General features: G+C 48.9%; 3 protein-coding genes across 3 annotated transcripts in view; all 3 read left to right on the top strand.

The window, feature by feature from the left end:
- Positions 1 to 2,699, top strand: part of LOC311216652 (olfactory receptor 14A16-like) — a gene marked incomplete at both ends in the record, with an annotated part of 28,365 nt that extends 25,666 nt beyond the window's left edge. Inside the window, one exon of the mRNA XM_084298180.1 lies at positions 2,154 to 2,699. Coding sequence (XP_084154306.1) covers positions 2,154 to 2,699 — 546 coding nt within the window. The remainder of the gene's footprint in view (positions 1 to 2,153) is intronic.
- Positions 1 to 14,485, top strand: part of LOC311216502 (olfactory receptor 14A16-like) — a gene marked incomplete at both ends in the record, with an annotated part of 307,014 nt that overhangs the window by 214,306 nt on the left and 78,223 nt on the right. The gene's annotated exons all lie outside the window — the stretch shown is intronic.
- On the top strand, positions 8,028 to 8,981 carry LOC311216651 (olfactory receptor 14A16-like; the record flags this gene model as incomplete). The annotated part of the gene is made up of 1 exon (XM_084298179.1): positions 8,028 to 8,981. One exon carries the CDS (start codon positions 8,028 to 8,030, stop codon positions 8,979 to 8,981), a length of 954 nt encoding a protein of 317 aa, XP_084154305.1.

Genomic DNA, 14,485 nt, shown 5'->3' with positions numbered 1-14,485 from the left:
CCAACATAGAATGGTCTTGGACTATTTACTAGCAGAAGAAGGGGGTGTGTGTGGTAAACTAAATTATTCTAATTGTTGTTTACAAATTGACGATAATGGGAAAGTAGTTAAAAAGATAACCAAGGAAATTAGAAAATTAGCCCACGTCCCAACACAAACCTGGAAGGATATGGAATGGGATTTATTTTCATGGCTGCCTGGTGGACCATGGGTTAAAAGGGTGTTATTTTTATTATTATGTGGTATAATGACGTTATTATTTGTACCTTGTATGATACCTTGTCTTACACTATTAATACGCCGGGTGATAAATAGTACATTAGTAATAACTTCATTAAAAAAAGAAGGGAATATGTCAATTATGATGCTTAAGAATTGGACCCTCCAAGAACAAACTGATGAAATCCAATTATTGATAACAGAAGAGACACGAATTGGGGATATTGAAAAGAAGATAAGGGATTGTGAGGAATGTTTTAACAATTCGTGTCCATAAAGAACAATTCTGTTTGAAATGTTTGAACCCTGTCTGCCTCTGGGCCCTGCACTGGCAATTCAATGCTTGAACCACAGCTGCAGTGTGTCCCAGTCTCCCCCTCATTCCTCATTCTAGCCAATTTATCACTTCTTAAATTTATGAACCTGTTTTCTTTTGTTCCAGACTTCTATTTCTAACACTGCTATAGATGTGTCTGTGAATGGCTGGGGAAGAATGTTTTAATTACCCGTGTGTCTGGGAGTTTCAGAACAACTGATAACAACTAATGACTGTTATGGGATACTATGTGGATCTTTGGTATCTGGTTAGGGGGGGGGCTGAGAAAGAAGCTGAAAGGCGGCTGGGAGACAAGATTTGAAGAAGGTGTTTTGAAGAAGGTGTTCCGTAAACTTGGGATGGTGCCCAGTAAGTACAAAGGGGAAGAGGAAGACTGCGAGCCTTCAGCATGGAAGACCCCTAGAGACCCCCAGAAGAGACCCCAGAGGAGACTGCGCATGCTCCAGTAGGAGGGACTGCACCCCGGAAGCTAATTTTAATAATCTATTTTTTTTAGAAGTAGTAATGAATATGTATTAGTCTAGGAGCATAAAAATCAGTTGCTTGATGTAATTGGTGTGCGTCCTGGTGGAGCGGAGACTCCCGGTGCACCCAGCGCTGTTTGCTTACCTCTATTCCTTTATATCCTTTAATAAATCCTATTTTTCATTTAATTCTAATTTGAATCCTGAGCCATTTATAACACAAGGAACACGGCCACCAAGAAAATCTGAGTCGTCTTTCTCAGCTCGGATCTGGTGTGACATGACACGGATAAAGGTCTACAGCCAGCAGGGAAAGAGGTGTACGTCTGGGAGTCCCTAGGATATCCTGGTCTGCAGAGGAACAAGGACTTAGCAAGGCTGAAAGTCCCAACAAGACCAAGATATTTATACCTATGGCTATGGCTGTTGTCTCTGCCACTGAGGCCTATGAGGAGACAGCTCATCATTAGAGCACCACAGTCTCATTGCTGATATTTTGGAATTGCCTGATCCTGTGCTTTTAGGAGGCAGCGCTTAAGACTAACCAGCACTGATGGACGCCAATGCCTTCAAAAGCAGTTTCCCAGGGGACCTTGCTAACTAGTTCTCCAGGCAGCCTGAAGTCTGCTCTCCCCATATCCAGGACTGAAGTTTTGGTGGCAGTTTTCCTCCTGTCACCAAAAATTTCAAACTCAACAACTTCATGGTCATTATGACCAAGATGGCCACCAATTGCCACATCTCCCACAAGACCCACTCTGTTCTGCAGCAACAGATCTAGGGGGGCACCTTTCCTAGTTGGCTCCCTTAGCACCTGAACCAAAAAGTTATCTTCAAGGTGCTTTAGGAACCTCCTGGACCTGCTTGTGTTGGCCATGTGGTAGTCACAGTTGATGACTGGCAAGTTGAATTCCCCATAAGGACAAGGGCAACTGATCTTGAGGTATTTCTTAGCTCTTCGAAGAATAATTCATTGGTGTCATAATCCTGGCTGGGTGGTCTGAGTTATCACACTCAGCTCAGATCCGGAGTGACAGTCCATGCACATGGGTCTGCAGCCAGCAAGGAAAGAGTTGCAGGTCTGAGAGTCCTTAGGACAGCCAGGTTTGGAGAGGAGCAAGGGCTGTGGCAAGCTCCTGCACTATGGGACCCTCCTGGGCAGCAGAGCTTGTGCCCAGATGGCAGCAGCTGCCTGGGGCAGTGGCTTTCTCAATGCTGTCCTGCACACTGCCAATACATTTTCCCTGCCCCTCTGTCATGACAATGCTGTGGACCAGTTCTTCTGTGAAATCCCCCAGATCCTCAAGCTCTCCTGCTCAGATGACTACCTCAGGGAAGTTGGGGCACTTGTTTTTAGCGTCTGTTTAGCCTTTGGTTGTTTTGTTTTCATTGTTATTTCCTATGTGCAGATCTTCAAGGCTGTACTGAGGATGCCTTCTGAGCAGGGATGGCACAAAGCCTTTTCCACGTGCCTCCCTCACCTGACCGTGGCCTCTCTGTCTATCAGCACTGCCTTATTTGCCTACTTAAAGCACTCCTCTATCTCCTCCCCATCCCTGGACCTGGTGGTAACAGTTCTGTACTCGGTGGTGCCTCCAGCAGTGAACCCCCTCATCTACAGCATGAGGAACAAGGACCTCAAGACTGCCCTGTGGAAATTGGTGACTGGATGTGTTTAAGACACAGTATATTTCCAGTCTGCTTCTGCATCTGACTCATAATGTGAATTACTACTCCTGTAGGCAATATCCTTTTGTTTGTTTGTGTGCTTGGAAGCATTTTTATTAGAGGTTTTTCATAGTTTTAATTTGGCTTATTTTGCCCATTAAAATAATATAGTTTGTGACATTTCCATTTCAGTGTCTACTTGTCAAGTGTAGCTCAAAGACTCTATACATGAGGAGCTGGGCTCTCTGTGAATTGAAACAAAATAAAGGAGCCTGCACTGCCTACTTTGTCTGGCGTCCTTCCTCTGAGACCCGGTCTGGCTCTGCAGGGACAGTGCCTGTGTGTAGAGGAAAAGAGTCCCATCCCAGCAGCACAGCCAGGGAGCACCAATGCTTGGTGCATGCAGAGCTGCTCTCTTGCCACTGCCACCCTCTCCTGCTGGGCCCTGCTGGTGGAGTCAGGCCTGGCTGCTCCTGTAGCTTGGTGCCAGTGCTGCTGTGGGGCTGAGCTGGGACTGCAGGCAGGGACAGGTGGTGGGCACAGCAGTGGCAGAGCTGGCCTCCACTGCAGCACTGCCTGCCTAAGAGGGGATCTCCTCAGGGCACTGCCTGAAGGCTGAGGCCTTCTTGCAAAGCTGCTGTCAAGAACAAGCCCAAGGAAGAAACTCCAAAGAGGCTCCATGCTTTACTGCTTTCCACATGGGCTTGGTGTAGTGAAAGCGGAGTCCCAGAATGGACTTTAGGGATCTGGGGCTGGTTCACACGTTCCCTGTTAGTTGCTAGTAGCCAGGCAGCTGATGAGTATTTCCAATTCCTAGGCACTCGGGCTCCACAGAACATGAAGGGGCTGATGGCAGACGAGATTTTATTTATTTATGTATTTATTTATTTATTTAACCTGGAGGGAAACAGGAGCTTCCAGGAGAGCCCAGGTGATCTGCAGGGGCGATATGAGCCTGGGAGACAATCGCACAGTGTGAGCCTGTTCCAGGTGGACTGACCAGAGCTCAAGTGGTAAATCTGGTGTGAGCTGGCAGAGGACAGCTCTGCAGCTCCAGGGCATACAGCAGCCCGGCAAAGGAGTCTGGCGAGTAATTTCTTGCAGCCCTGGGGCAATGGCAGAGACCCAATGAGCTGGGTCTGCCTCCCAGCCTGCCCAGCTTGGTCCTGCAGAGTGCCCCTGTTCCCCAGGCACCACAACCCCCTCGCTCTGAAAAGCAACATCGTCAGCTGGGACTGGGGCTGGGGTGAGGTTGGGGGTGGGGATGGGCATGGGATGGGCATGGGGATAGGACTGGGAGGGCACTTCCCCCGAGTGTCTTCTAGGCCAGCTTCAGGCACATGGCTTCTGGACGCCAGTGTGATCTTCACTTTGTGCAAGAAGTTGAGAGACCACCAATAGGCTCAGGGCTTGGACACTGCCTGCAAGGTCCCTCCTGCCCTAGCACCTCCCAGGACTGGCATGGAACTGGCTCCTGTGCATCAGAGAGGCTGGGAGTCCAGCAGCAGTGCCATGGGCTGGAAGGATCACAACCAGCTCAATTCTACCTGGACAGGTCCTGGGACAAAAAGGAGGTGTTATGTAGGTGTGGTATTATGAGGTCAGTGGTGCCTTGGAAACTCAAAGTCCAGCAGGAAGTGAATGGCTGTTAAACTGCTGTGAGCTAACTCCTTTCTGAAGTAGCCAACAGGTCATCCCTTGACTCCTGGCTGGGATCTGTGCCTTTAGGCTCACATCTGCGAACGCACCTGAAAGGCAAGCAGAAGGCACCTGCTTTGCACGTAGTTTGTGAGATCCTCTCTTCCCAAGTGCCTGGTAAACACCATCGAGGAAGAGGTCTCAAATAGGGGTGTTCACGTCCGAGGTTTCAGCTTTTACCTAAAGTCATCCTTCAGGGTTGCTTTCAGTTTTCTATAAAGAAACTGCCAAGACGCCCGTAACAAACCGAAGCATGTATGAGGGCCTGGGAAAAGTTACCCTGGATCCATAGCAGCCATTCTAGATCCAAAAGTTGTAGGCAGGAAGCACCATTTCAGTGTGGTGCAGAGATGCTGGGCACATTGTGCAGGATGCTCCTACAGACCTTTATGTCCTTTTCCATCCTGGCTTATGTGCCGTGTCTATCTCAGGAATGGAGTAGCCAACAGAGGCGAGACAGAGACTCTGAGATCATGAAAGCCATCAGAAAACTGCCCCTAAGGAGATAACTGATATGGGGAAGTCAGGAGAAGCCTGGCCAGGAGAGATGTGAGATATGGGAGAGGGAAGAGGAGCTTGGCCAGTAAAAATCAATGGTTTCAGAGATCTTGGAAGGTTCAGGTAATGTTTCTGCTGTAACACTAACTAAAAACAGTCACATAAACCCTTTCCCTATTTTTAGCAGTGACATTACTCCCTAAACCTAAATGCTACTCCACACCATGACAGGAAACCACTGCTCTAATGCCTGACCTCAAAGTATCCCCTGAAGCCCAAACTCAGCCAATAGACCCTTGTCCTTACCTTTACTCTCTTGATCACCCTGATCCCTGCCCTTAATACTAGCAGTAAAATGCTCTGCTTAACTCTACACAATTTCCTGACAGCCTTAAACAAAACCCTAAACCAAAATACTTGCCTATACCTAAAAAAACACAGACCTGCCACCACAAGCGGAAGACCAAACCCTCCCACTAAACCTTTGCTTAATCTTTAACCCAGAAAGCTGAGCTCTAGTCCCTAATCCCATACACGAACAACTAACACCCAAAGCCCCTATTCCTGTGCCCCTCTACATTCCTTCAACCCCTCTCCCAACCCTTAACTTGAGGTGCCTGGCCCCTTGGGTCAGGGCAGGAACCGTGAGGTTGCTGTGCAGTCACATGGCATTCAAAGATGAATGTGAGGGGCCATGGATCTGATCGGCTTGTGGGCCACAAAGAGGAGATGGGTGGGAATGCTCTGAAGAGCTCAGCTCTGCCTCAGGATATCTTTCCCCAGCAGGAGCAACGTGACTGTGGCAGTGACTGTGAGGTAACTTCTGTCCCTGCAGATGATAGGGCAGCAGCAGGAACATGTCATGGAAAGGGACTGTGAGGTCACTTCTGCCTGAAGTAGCTGACAGGTCACCCTTGACTTTTCCCTGGGATCTGTACTTTTGGGCTGACATCTGGCAGTGGCCCTGCTAGGCCAGCAGAAGGCACCTGGTTGGCATGCTGACTGGGGGATCCCCTCTGCCTACACACCCAGGAGGACCCAGACAGAAAGAAGGCCCAGATATGTGTTCTCTTGTCCCTTCTGGTGCATCCTGGAAGGTTGGAAGTGGCCACAAGGAGGAAGAAATGTCCCCCACCATGACTTCATGTCCAAACTGATACTGGGGCATAAAGAAGTTATTGTTACAGCTAATTCATCCTCTGCTAGGAGAAACAACAGTGCTGGTGAGAAGTGTGGGTGCCCAGGGGGGGGAGGGAAGGGAGGGAGGGAAGCCCAGGGATCCCTTCAGGCTGTTTCCGAGCAGGTTTCCCTGCAGTCACAGGGCCATGTGCAGGGAGCCTGGTGGGGGGCAGAGCAAGGGAGGCCTTGGGCTGGGCCTCTGCTGCTGAGCTGGGCCAGGCTCCTGGGCCCAAGGGGAGCTCCTGGCAAGCAGGCAGCGCTGCAGAGAGACAGCTCTGCCCAGGAGCAGCTCCTCTGCACAGTGCAGCAGGGCTGGGGGCACTGCCTGCAGAGACACAGTGCTTAAAGGCAGGCAGAAGTGGCAGGATGCACGAAGCTTCCTGGGGGAGAAGACTTCCCAGCCCCAAACCCAGTAAGTCTCTGGCTGGAGGGCAATGCAGCCACAGTTCCTGGAGGCAGGAGAAGCCAGGGGTGCAGGCAGGGGTGTCCAGGGCTGTGGTGCAGAGCAGGGTCCCTACTGTGCCCCAGGGGCTGTGTGCTGGGGCAGGGCCTCTGCCACCTGCCAGGCTCAGCACTCAGCCTGCCTGGGGAGCTGCTCAGGGCGCTGCGGGGAGAAGCTGCGGGTGGAAGGAGCCCCCGCGGCAGGGCAGTGTCCTGCTGCTGGCGGTGGGCTGCTGCCTGGGCAGCCTGCTCACAGCTCCACAGCACAACCAGGGTGTATCCAAGGGGGCTTTGCAAGAACACAGAGAAGGTGGGGAATTCCTGCTTCAGGCTTAGGTTTCCAGACTCTCTGCTTTCAATTTTCTCTTCTTTGGCTCACTGGGAATAGAAATAGAGGTTATTATTTCAGAGTAGATGTTGTGACACCTAAGCCTTCACAAGAGGCTTAAAAGGACCAGTCCCTTTCCTGCCCCTCAGCCCATAGAAAGCTCCACCACCACCCGTGCAGTGTCAGCAGGGTCTGTGTGACCTGGTCGCTAGGATGTGACCTCAGCAAGCTGCCCCTGGGCAGAGCCCTGCTGCCAGGAGGTGTCTGCAGGGCAGAGCTGAGCACCAAGCGGTTGGGATGGGACTGTGAGCTGCAGGCAGGAGGCGTGGGGACAGAGACCCAGCTGCAGGCAGCAGAGCCATGAGCAGAGAGAAGGAAACCCAAGAAGCTCTAAGAAACTCTATGGCAGGGGGGATTTGTGTACTTCCCTCCCATCCCTGCACTTTAGATGCCTTCTCCGCAGTAACCCCTTGCTCTCTGTTCCCCCTACAGAATTGATCTCCATCCATAATTTCAGGGGAACTTGGTCATGAGCTCTGGGTTCCCTTGTGCTGGGGGAGAATTCTGACATCTTTGTACTAGATTTGTCAAGGCAACATTCAAGGTAGGGGCTACTTTCAGGATAAGAACTGTCCTGAGTGTCAGTTACCTTTTTCATGCCCTGCTGGGGAGCCATTTATTTACTAACCAAGTAATGAAATTATAGTGTTTATCAGAGATTGAGGCTCCAAGAACATTCCTCTGTAAAAGATGTACAGCTCAGTGACGCACTTTACAAAGACCTTTTAGATACCTCAGCCTACAGCCAGCAACAACATCAATTTTGTTGTTTCTTGAGGGATTATTTGACCTACTCCTCCAGATCTGCAATGAGAAGGATGTCCCTGGACAGTGGGCATCTGAGGTTGCACCCAGTTCATTTATGCCTTCTGGAAGCAGAGCAGGACTGATTCCCCCAGTGACCAAGGGCTCTGCTCACAGACTCCTGCTGACAGACTGAGCCTTAGCCAACAGAGCTCAGTCAGAGTTCTGGCCAAGGAGCACTACAAATTTCTTCCAGAATCAAGCAGGAGGTAGTATGTCTTTGATGTGGTGTGGAGGGCACTTCCTACAAGATATGCAATAGGTGTTGTACATGTTTGACTTTTCACTTGTAATTCCTTCCATGAACAGGACCCATGTCCAGAGGCATCAGATGTCCAACAGCACCTCCATCACCAAGTTCCTCCTGCTGGCATTTGCAGACACGCGGGAGCTGCAGATCCTGCACTTTGTGCTCTTCCTGGGCATCTACCTGGCTGCCCTCCTGGGCAACGGCCTCATCCTCACCACCATAGCCTTCAACCACCGCCTCCACACCCCCATGTACTTCTTCCTCCTCAACCTCGCCCTCCTCGACCTGGGCTGCATCTCCACCACTGTCCCCAAAGCCATGGCCAATTCCCTCTGGGACACCAGGGCCATTTCCTATGATGGGTGTGTTGCACAGGTCTTTCTCTTTCTATTTTTCATCTCAGCAGAATATTCTCTTCTCACTGTCATGTCCTATGACCGCTACATTGCCATCTGCAAGCCCCTGCACTATGGGACCCTCCTGAGCAGCAGAGCCTGTGCCCAGATGGCAGCAGCTGCTTGGGGCAGTGGGGTTCTCAATGCTCTGCTGCACACTGCCAATACTTTTTCTCTGACATTCTGCAGAGGCAATGCTGTGGACCAATTCTTCTGTGAAATCCCCCAGATCTTCAAACTGTCCTGCTCAGATTTCTATCTCCGGGAAGTTGGGGTGTTTGCCAGCAGTTTTGTCCTTGCTCTGGGATGTTTTGTTTTCATTATCCTGTCTTACATTAAAATCTTCACTATTGTGTTGCAGATGCCCTCTGAGCAGGGACAGCACAAAGCCTTTTCCACGTGCCTCCCTCACTTGGCCGTGGTCTTTATGGTTATCAGCACCAGTATGTTTTCCTACCTGAAGCCCTCCTCCATCTCCTCTACACCTCTAGATCTGCTGGTGGCAGTTCTGTACTCAGTGATTCCTCCAGCAGTGAACCCCCTCATCTATAGCATGAGGAACCAGGAACTCAAATATGCCCTCAGGAAACTGATTCAATGGGTTCACAGTCAGGAGCAGGAAGATGCCCATGTTTCCTGACAGGTTTTTCCTTCTTTTACCCCAGGAAAGGTCTGTGCATTTTTTCTTTTAAAGTCTGATGATCATGTTAATACACAAATGTATTTATCCACCCCTCATCTCCAAAGGCATGATCCTGCTGTGCCTGCTAACCCAAAGGCCTTCTGTACAGTTGTCATCAAGGTGTTATTTCTGTCTTCCTGAGGAGCATCTCTAATAAAAGGGTGCCTCCTCACTGCAGGAACAGAAGGCTGGTCTCTTTTTCCTTATGAAAGCAGGAATTAGCTTCAGGAATTGCAGTCTCCATTGCCTTGGCTGTGCTTCGTTTTCCATAGGTTCAGGGGTGGGGGTCACAGGGAGGTGTGTTGCAGAATGAGGACTGGACTCTTGTGCACTTGTGGGTGTTTCCTACTTTGACCATCTTAGCCGGTACAAAGTAACTCCAGCACCTTGGGCATCACGGTCCCCTCTTTCTGCGGAGCAGCACTCAGGGTCCTGTGAGGAGCACTTGGAGGAGGCCAGGAGTACCAGGCCTGATCAAAGGAGGAATGGGGAGAGATCAGACAGGAGCTGACCTGGGCTGGAAATTTTCTGATAGACGAAAATGTGGATACTATATTAGCTTGGGAAACTGTTGACCATCACTGTGCACATGGGACCCTCAGCCCAAGATCCCGATTGGCTTGTTGTTGCATGAACATATAGGAGAAGCTGTCACAAGAGCCTTAGTCCAAGATCACACAATTTCACAGAATGCTTGAGGTATCGGTCATTTTATCATAGAACGTTTTCAAGTTGCTCAAGCATGACTTCCCTTTGGTGAATCCAGCTTACTACTGCCGATGACTTTCATATCCTTTCTTTGCCTGTAAATGGTTGACAGGATGAGCTGCTCTGTTATCTTCATAGGGAAGAAGGTGAGGCTGACCAGCCTGTAAGTCTCATTGGTCCTTCTTCTTGCCCTTGAAAAAATGGAAAGAACAGCACTATTGAAGCTGCTGTAAGAATGTTAACTCAATCCCAGCCACACCTAATACAATTAGGCTTGAAGAAGGCAGAAAGAAATTCATAATGGTTTTAAGGAGAAAATAAATCACTACGATTGTGAATTAACACTTGGTCAGGAGAAAGTACTGACCAATCCGATCTCTTAGTTAAGTTATCCCTGCTCAGAGCAGACCATGGTGCGAGAGAGCTCCAGAGGTCCTTTGTGACCCTAAGTCTTGTCAGGGGAAGGGGCTGGACAGTGGAGGCGGGGGTAATGGGCACTTCTGTGTGTTATGACGTTGCTGGCTTTTGTAATCCCTGTCTGGCTCTGTCCTCAGCACTACCCAGTGACCATGTTCATCCTCAAAATGCAGCTTTGATCCATGGGCTGCAGGACTCATCGAGGATGAGGGTACCACAGAAAATTTCTCAGAAACACTGTTGGGCATTACAGAATCACAAAATAATGAGGGTTGGAAGAGGGCTATGGAGACTGTCTAGTTCAAGCGCCTCCTACTCAAGCATGGCCAGCTGGAGCAGGTTGGCCAGGACAGGGTCCAGCAGTGTTTAGAACATCCCCAAGGATGGAGGCTGCAGTATCTCTCTGGGCAATGTTCATCAGTCACCTACAGTAAAGAGAAGTTTTCTTAGGGTCAGTTAGTGGCCATTGCCTCTTGTCCTGCTGCTCAGCTGCCCTGAGAACATCCTGATTCCCTTATCCTGTCCTTTTGTCAGACATGTATATACATTGACAAGAACACCCTCGGAATGGTCTCTTCTCCAAGCTGAATAGTACCAGCTCTCTCAACCCATGTGCTTCTTGTACTTTGAAGCCCAGCAACAGACATAGGACTACAAAAATGGCATTACCAGTACTGAGCAGAGTGGACGAACTGCCTCCTTTGCCCTGCTGGCAATGCTCTGTCTAATGCAGTCCAGGAGGCTGTTGGCCACCCTTGACACAAGGGCAGCCTGCTGGCTCATGGTCAGCTTGCTGTCTACCAGTACCCCAAGGTCCTTGTCTCTTCGTCAGTCCCTCCCCAGCCTGTACTGGTGCAGAACTTATTTCTCACTATGGGAAGGACTTCCTTTTCCCTTTGTTAAAATTCCTGAGGTTCCAGTTCCCCAGCATGCTGAGGTCTATCTGGATGGAAGAACACCCTTCTTCTCTATCAACCACTTCTCCCAGTTTTGTGTCCTCAGCAACCTGCTGGGGGTGCCCTATGCCCCATTGACCATGCTCTCTATAGAATTATGGAATCATTTACGTTCATGAGGTCATACGCACTCACTGCCACACACTGTGCTCTCTCCCTGCATCTCATGTGTTTCACTGTCCCCCTGCAATAAAGGGATATCACTCCAGGAAGTTCATGCATCCTCCAGGATTGTGGATGTTTCATGTGTCCATCCAAGTGTGGGGAGTGACAGAGGGGAAGAGAGCAAGGTCAACTCACAGGGTACAGCTGAGCACAGACGCCCCAGCACTAGGCATTCCCCACCTCCTAGGCCAAGGCACAAATGCCGAAAGGAAACTTCATCATCTCTGATTTTATAAGGGCCTTCAGCACTGCCATGTTGACATAACATATGTCTTTCTCCTTCACTCACAGACATGAATTCTTTCCAATTCATGATTTCAAAAATTTTCTACTCTATAGAAAATATCTTGAGCTTGCTGGATCTTCCTGGTGCTTGTTACAGTCTTCTGGGTTCCCTCCAGAGCTCACGGTGAGACTTCTTGTCTGCAGCAGGGCCTTTATGAAAAGCTTTGATGAAATGTTTGTCTTTTTGTCATTCTGCTGTGCAGAAAGAGGAGTCACAGAAAAGCACTTCTTCCTGGCAAAAATTCTCTCTTGAGAAGGGGACCCAGCCTTTTCCACATTAGAGAGGGAAGCCAGCACTGTCCTTGCCACTTGGGCACATAAGGGCGCAACTTCTGCAAGATAACTTCTCATTGGCTGCTTTTTGCTTTTGCTTTTGCTCTACTCCCGATCATCTGATTTTGCTGTGGTTGGCCCAGATGATCTTGGAGGTCTTTTGCAACTTTAATGATTCTATGATTCTGTAATGTGCTGAGGGGAACCTGAGTGAGCACTAATGTCTTCAGTCTGTGTCCATTCCTCATGCCATAGGGTATCTCAAACGAGTACCCAGAAGGGCAATGTACCACAGGACTGAGATGCCTCCCAGACTCTAGGAGAGGCAGAAGGAGCCAGAGAGACACCACAACCATTGCAATGCCCTGCCTTTGGGTGTGCAAGGGAAGGACTTGTGTCTCTGAATACTGTTCTGTGTATGAGAAGTGCAGAAGGCCAGCTCAAATGTGGACGCCTCACAAAGCCCTGATGCTTCCATGAACAATCCCCACCATCACCATTAGATCCATCTCACCTGCCCTGCACAGGTTCATTGCAAATGCCCCTGTCTGTTGCATCACCCTCCCCTGCCTTTTTGGACTGTGTCAGGAAATGTGCCAGAGGAACCAGAGAGCTTTCTGGAGACTTGGAATGACATCAAACCTTTCTTCTGGAAGAGGACAGAGGAGGGTGGGGAGAATTCAGGCTGCTCAGCCTCACCTCAGTCCCTCAGAAGGTGATGGACCAAGCTACAGCCACCTCCAGGCACTTGGACAAAAACGGGATTGCTGAACCCATAGGTGAGGGGAAAGAAAGGGATGCTGTCTACGTGCACTTTAGGAAGGCTTTTGACATTGTCTTCCAGAGACTTCTTGCCTGGTTGGTGCTATGTGGACTTAACAAATGGATGAGGCTGTGGGTGGGAAGCATGCTGGACAATCAGGTCCAGGTGTCATCTGTGGTGCAAAGTTCTCCTGTCAGACAGTTCCTAGCAGTATCCCTCAGTGATCAGCACTTGGGCCAATACTGTTGAATGTCTTTATTAAATCTTGGAATTAGGAGAGAGCAGAGGTAGAGATACATGTACATCATGTGTTACTATGAACACAGTAGATCCTCTGAAGAGTGTATATTTGAAGCAGCTTGTGATACATGGCGTAGTAATTCGTGTCAATTAGATGATTGGTATAGAACAATGGAAAACACTGAGTAAACTGTTAAAGATTGTTGTTTAATGTTATATGATAATCGTATTATTAGTGTAGTTTTAAGAGTTAACGAGACGCAGGAAAAGACGATCTTGCATAAGTTAGTATCAACCATATTTTGTTATTTTCAGGAGCCTTCTGGTTTGAAGATAAGGAGGACAGAACCTATGCAGAAGAAAAAGAGCTGGTTGAAGCCACTCCTGTGGTTTGAACGAGATCAAGGAAACCACGGAGCCTGCACAGGAACAAAAGGTTACTAGTGGTGATGAAAAAAAATCATTAGCCTTCATTCCCACAACCCTCAACGACCACCACCAAGAGACGCTGCGCAGGCACAAAAAGGAGGAGTTTATGGAAATGCTAATTATAATACAAAGCAGGGATAGGTCATACATATGTATAGACGTACTTGGGTTTCTTATGAATACATAAATGCAACATTCTTTATATAGAAAATCCCACAGTTGTGTGTGCATGTTGGTGGAGTGCAGACTTTCCACACACCCAGAGCTGTTTACTTGCCTTTTATAAATACTACTAAATTCAGATTGAGTTGTAACCTCATTTATAACAAGTTGTAGAAAATTTACTTGATAAGTTTAACTTTAAAAGTTTCCTCTTTATTATGTCAGGTTGTGTCCCACAAAGAGGGTGCTGGGTGGGTATGTTAGTATAAGGACTGTTGTGCCTCAGAAACTTCAAATGCAGTAGGAAGCCTCTGGTCACCTCAGCCTCTGGAGCTGACAGGCCAGCAGCAGTAACATGGCTGGGGACAGGGCCTATGAGGTGACTGCTTCCTGAAGCAGCTGATGTGTCAGCCCTTCCCTCCTGGCTGACATCTGTGCTTTTCAGCTCACACCTGCCAGCATCCCTGATAAGGCAGCAGAAGGCACCTGCTTGGCACACTGATTGTGAGATGCCCTCTGTCTGAGAGCCAGTGTAAAAGCATAGTGATCTTATGACTATGATTGTGTTGTTTGGTCTGTTGGGGAAAAGCTTGTCCTTGCGGGGAGGCGTGTAAGTTGCTGAGTATGTACACAGGGGGAAAGAGAAAGAAAAATGCAGAACTAACCAAGATTTGAGACAATGCTGGTGAGACTGTGGCAAGGCTAGAGAAAGTTTATGGCTTAGCTTGTACTCATGACACTTGCAGCTGGAAAAGCTGGCCAGAGGGCAGCAGGGGAAGATAATGATGGATAAAGTAACAACTTTCACGGAGCCAGTTCAATCCCAACACAAATGGTGCACATGTGCATTTGTAGTCATGTTTATACAACACCAAGGAGGAGCATGATGGCTGTTGTGACATGTGTTGGCCCCACATGTCAGAACAGCTACCGGATAGGAGGGGTTAAAATGAGTACTCCACCAGAGGAGAGAGATGTGATGCATTATCAAGGACAACGTTGCCTCAATGGGGACAACCATTCAAGCAGTATGCCTACTGACTCCTTCCTCTAGTACATCATTG

This window comes from Netta rufina (genome assembly GCF_964035555.1).
Source record: "Netta rufina genome assembly, chromosome: 18".
NCBI classification, from domain to species: domain Eukaryota; kingdom Metazoa; phylum Chordata; class Aves; order Anseriformes; family Anatidae; genus Netta; species Netta rufina.
The sequence above is the reverse complement of the archived record's forward strand: the minus strand, read 5'-3'. Positions and strand labels throughout refer to the sequence as shown.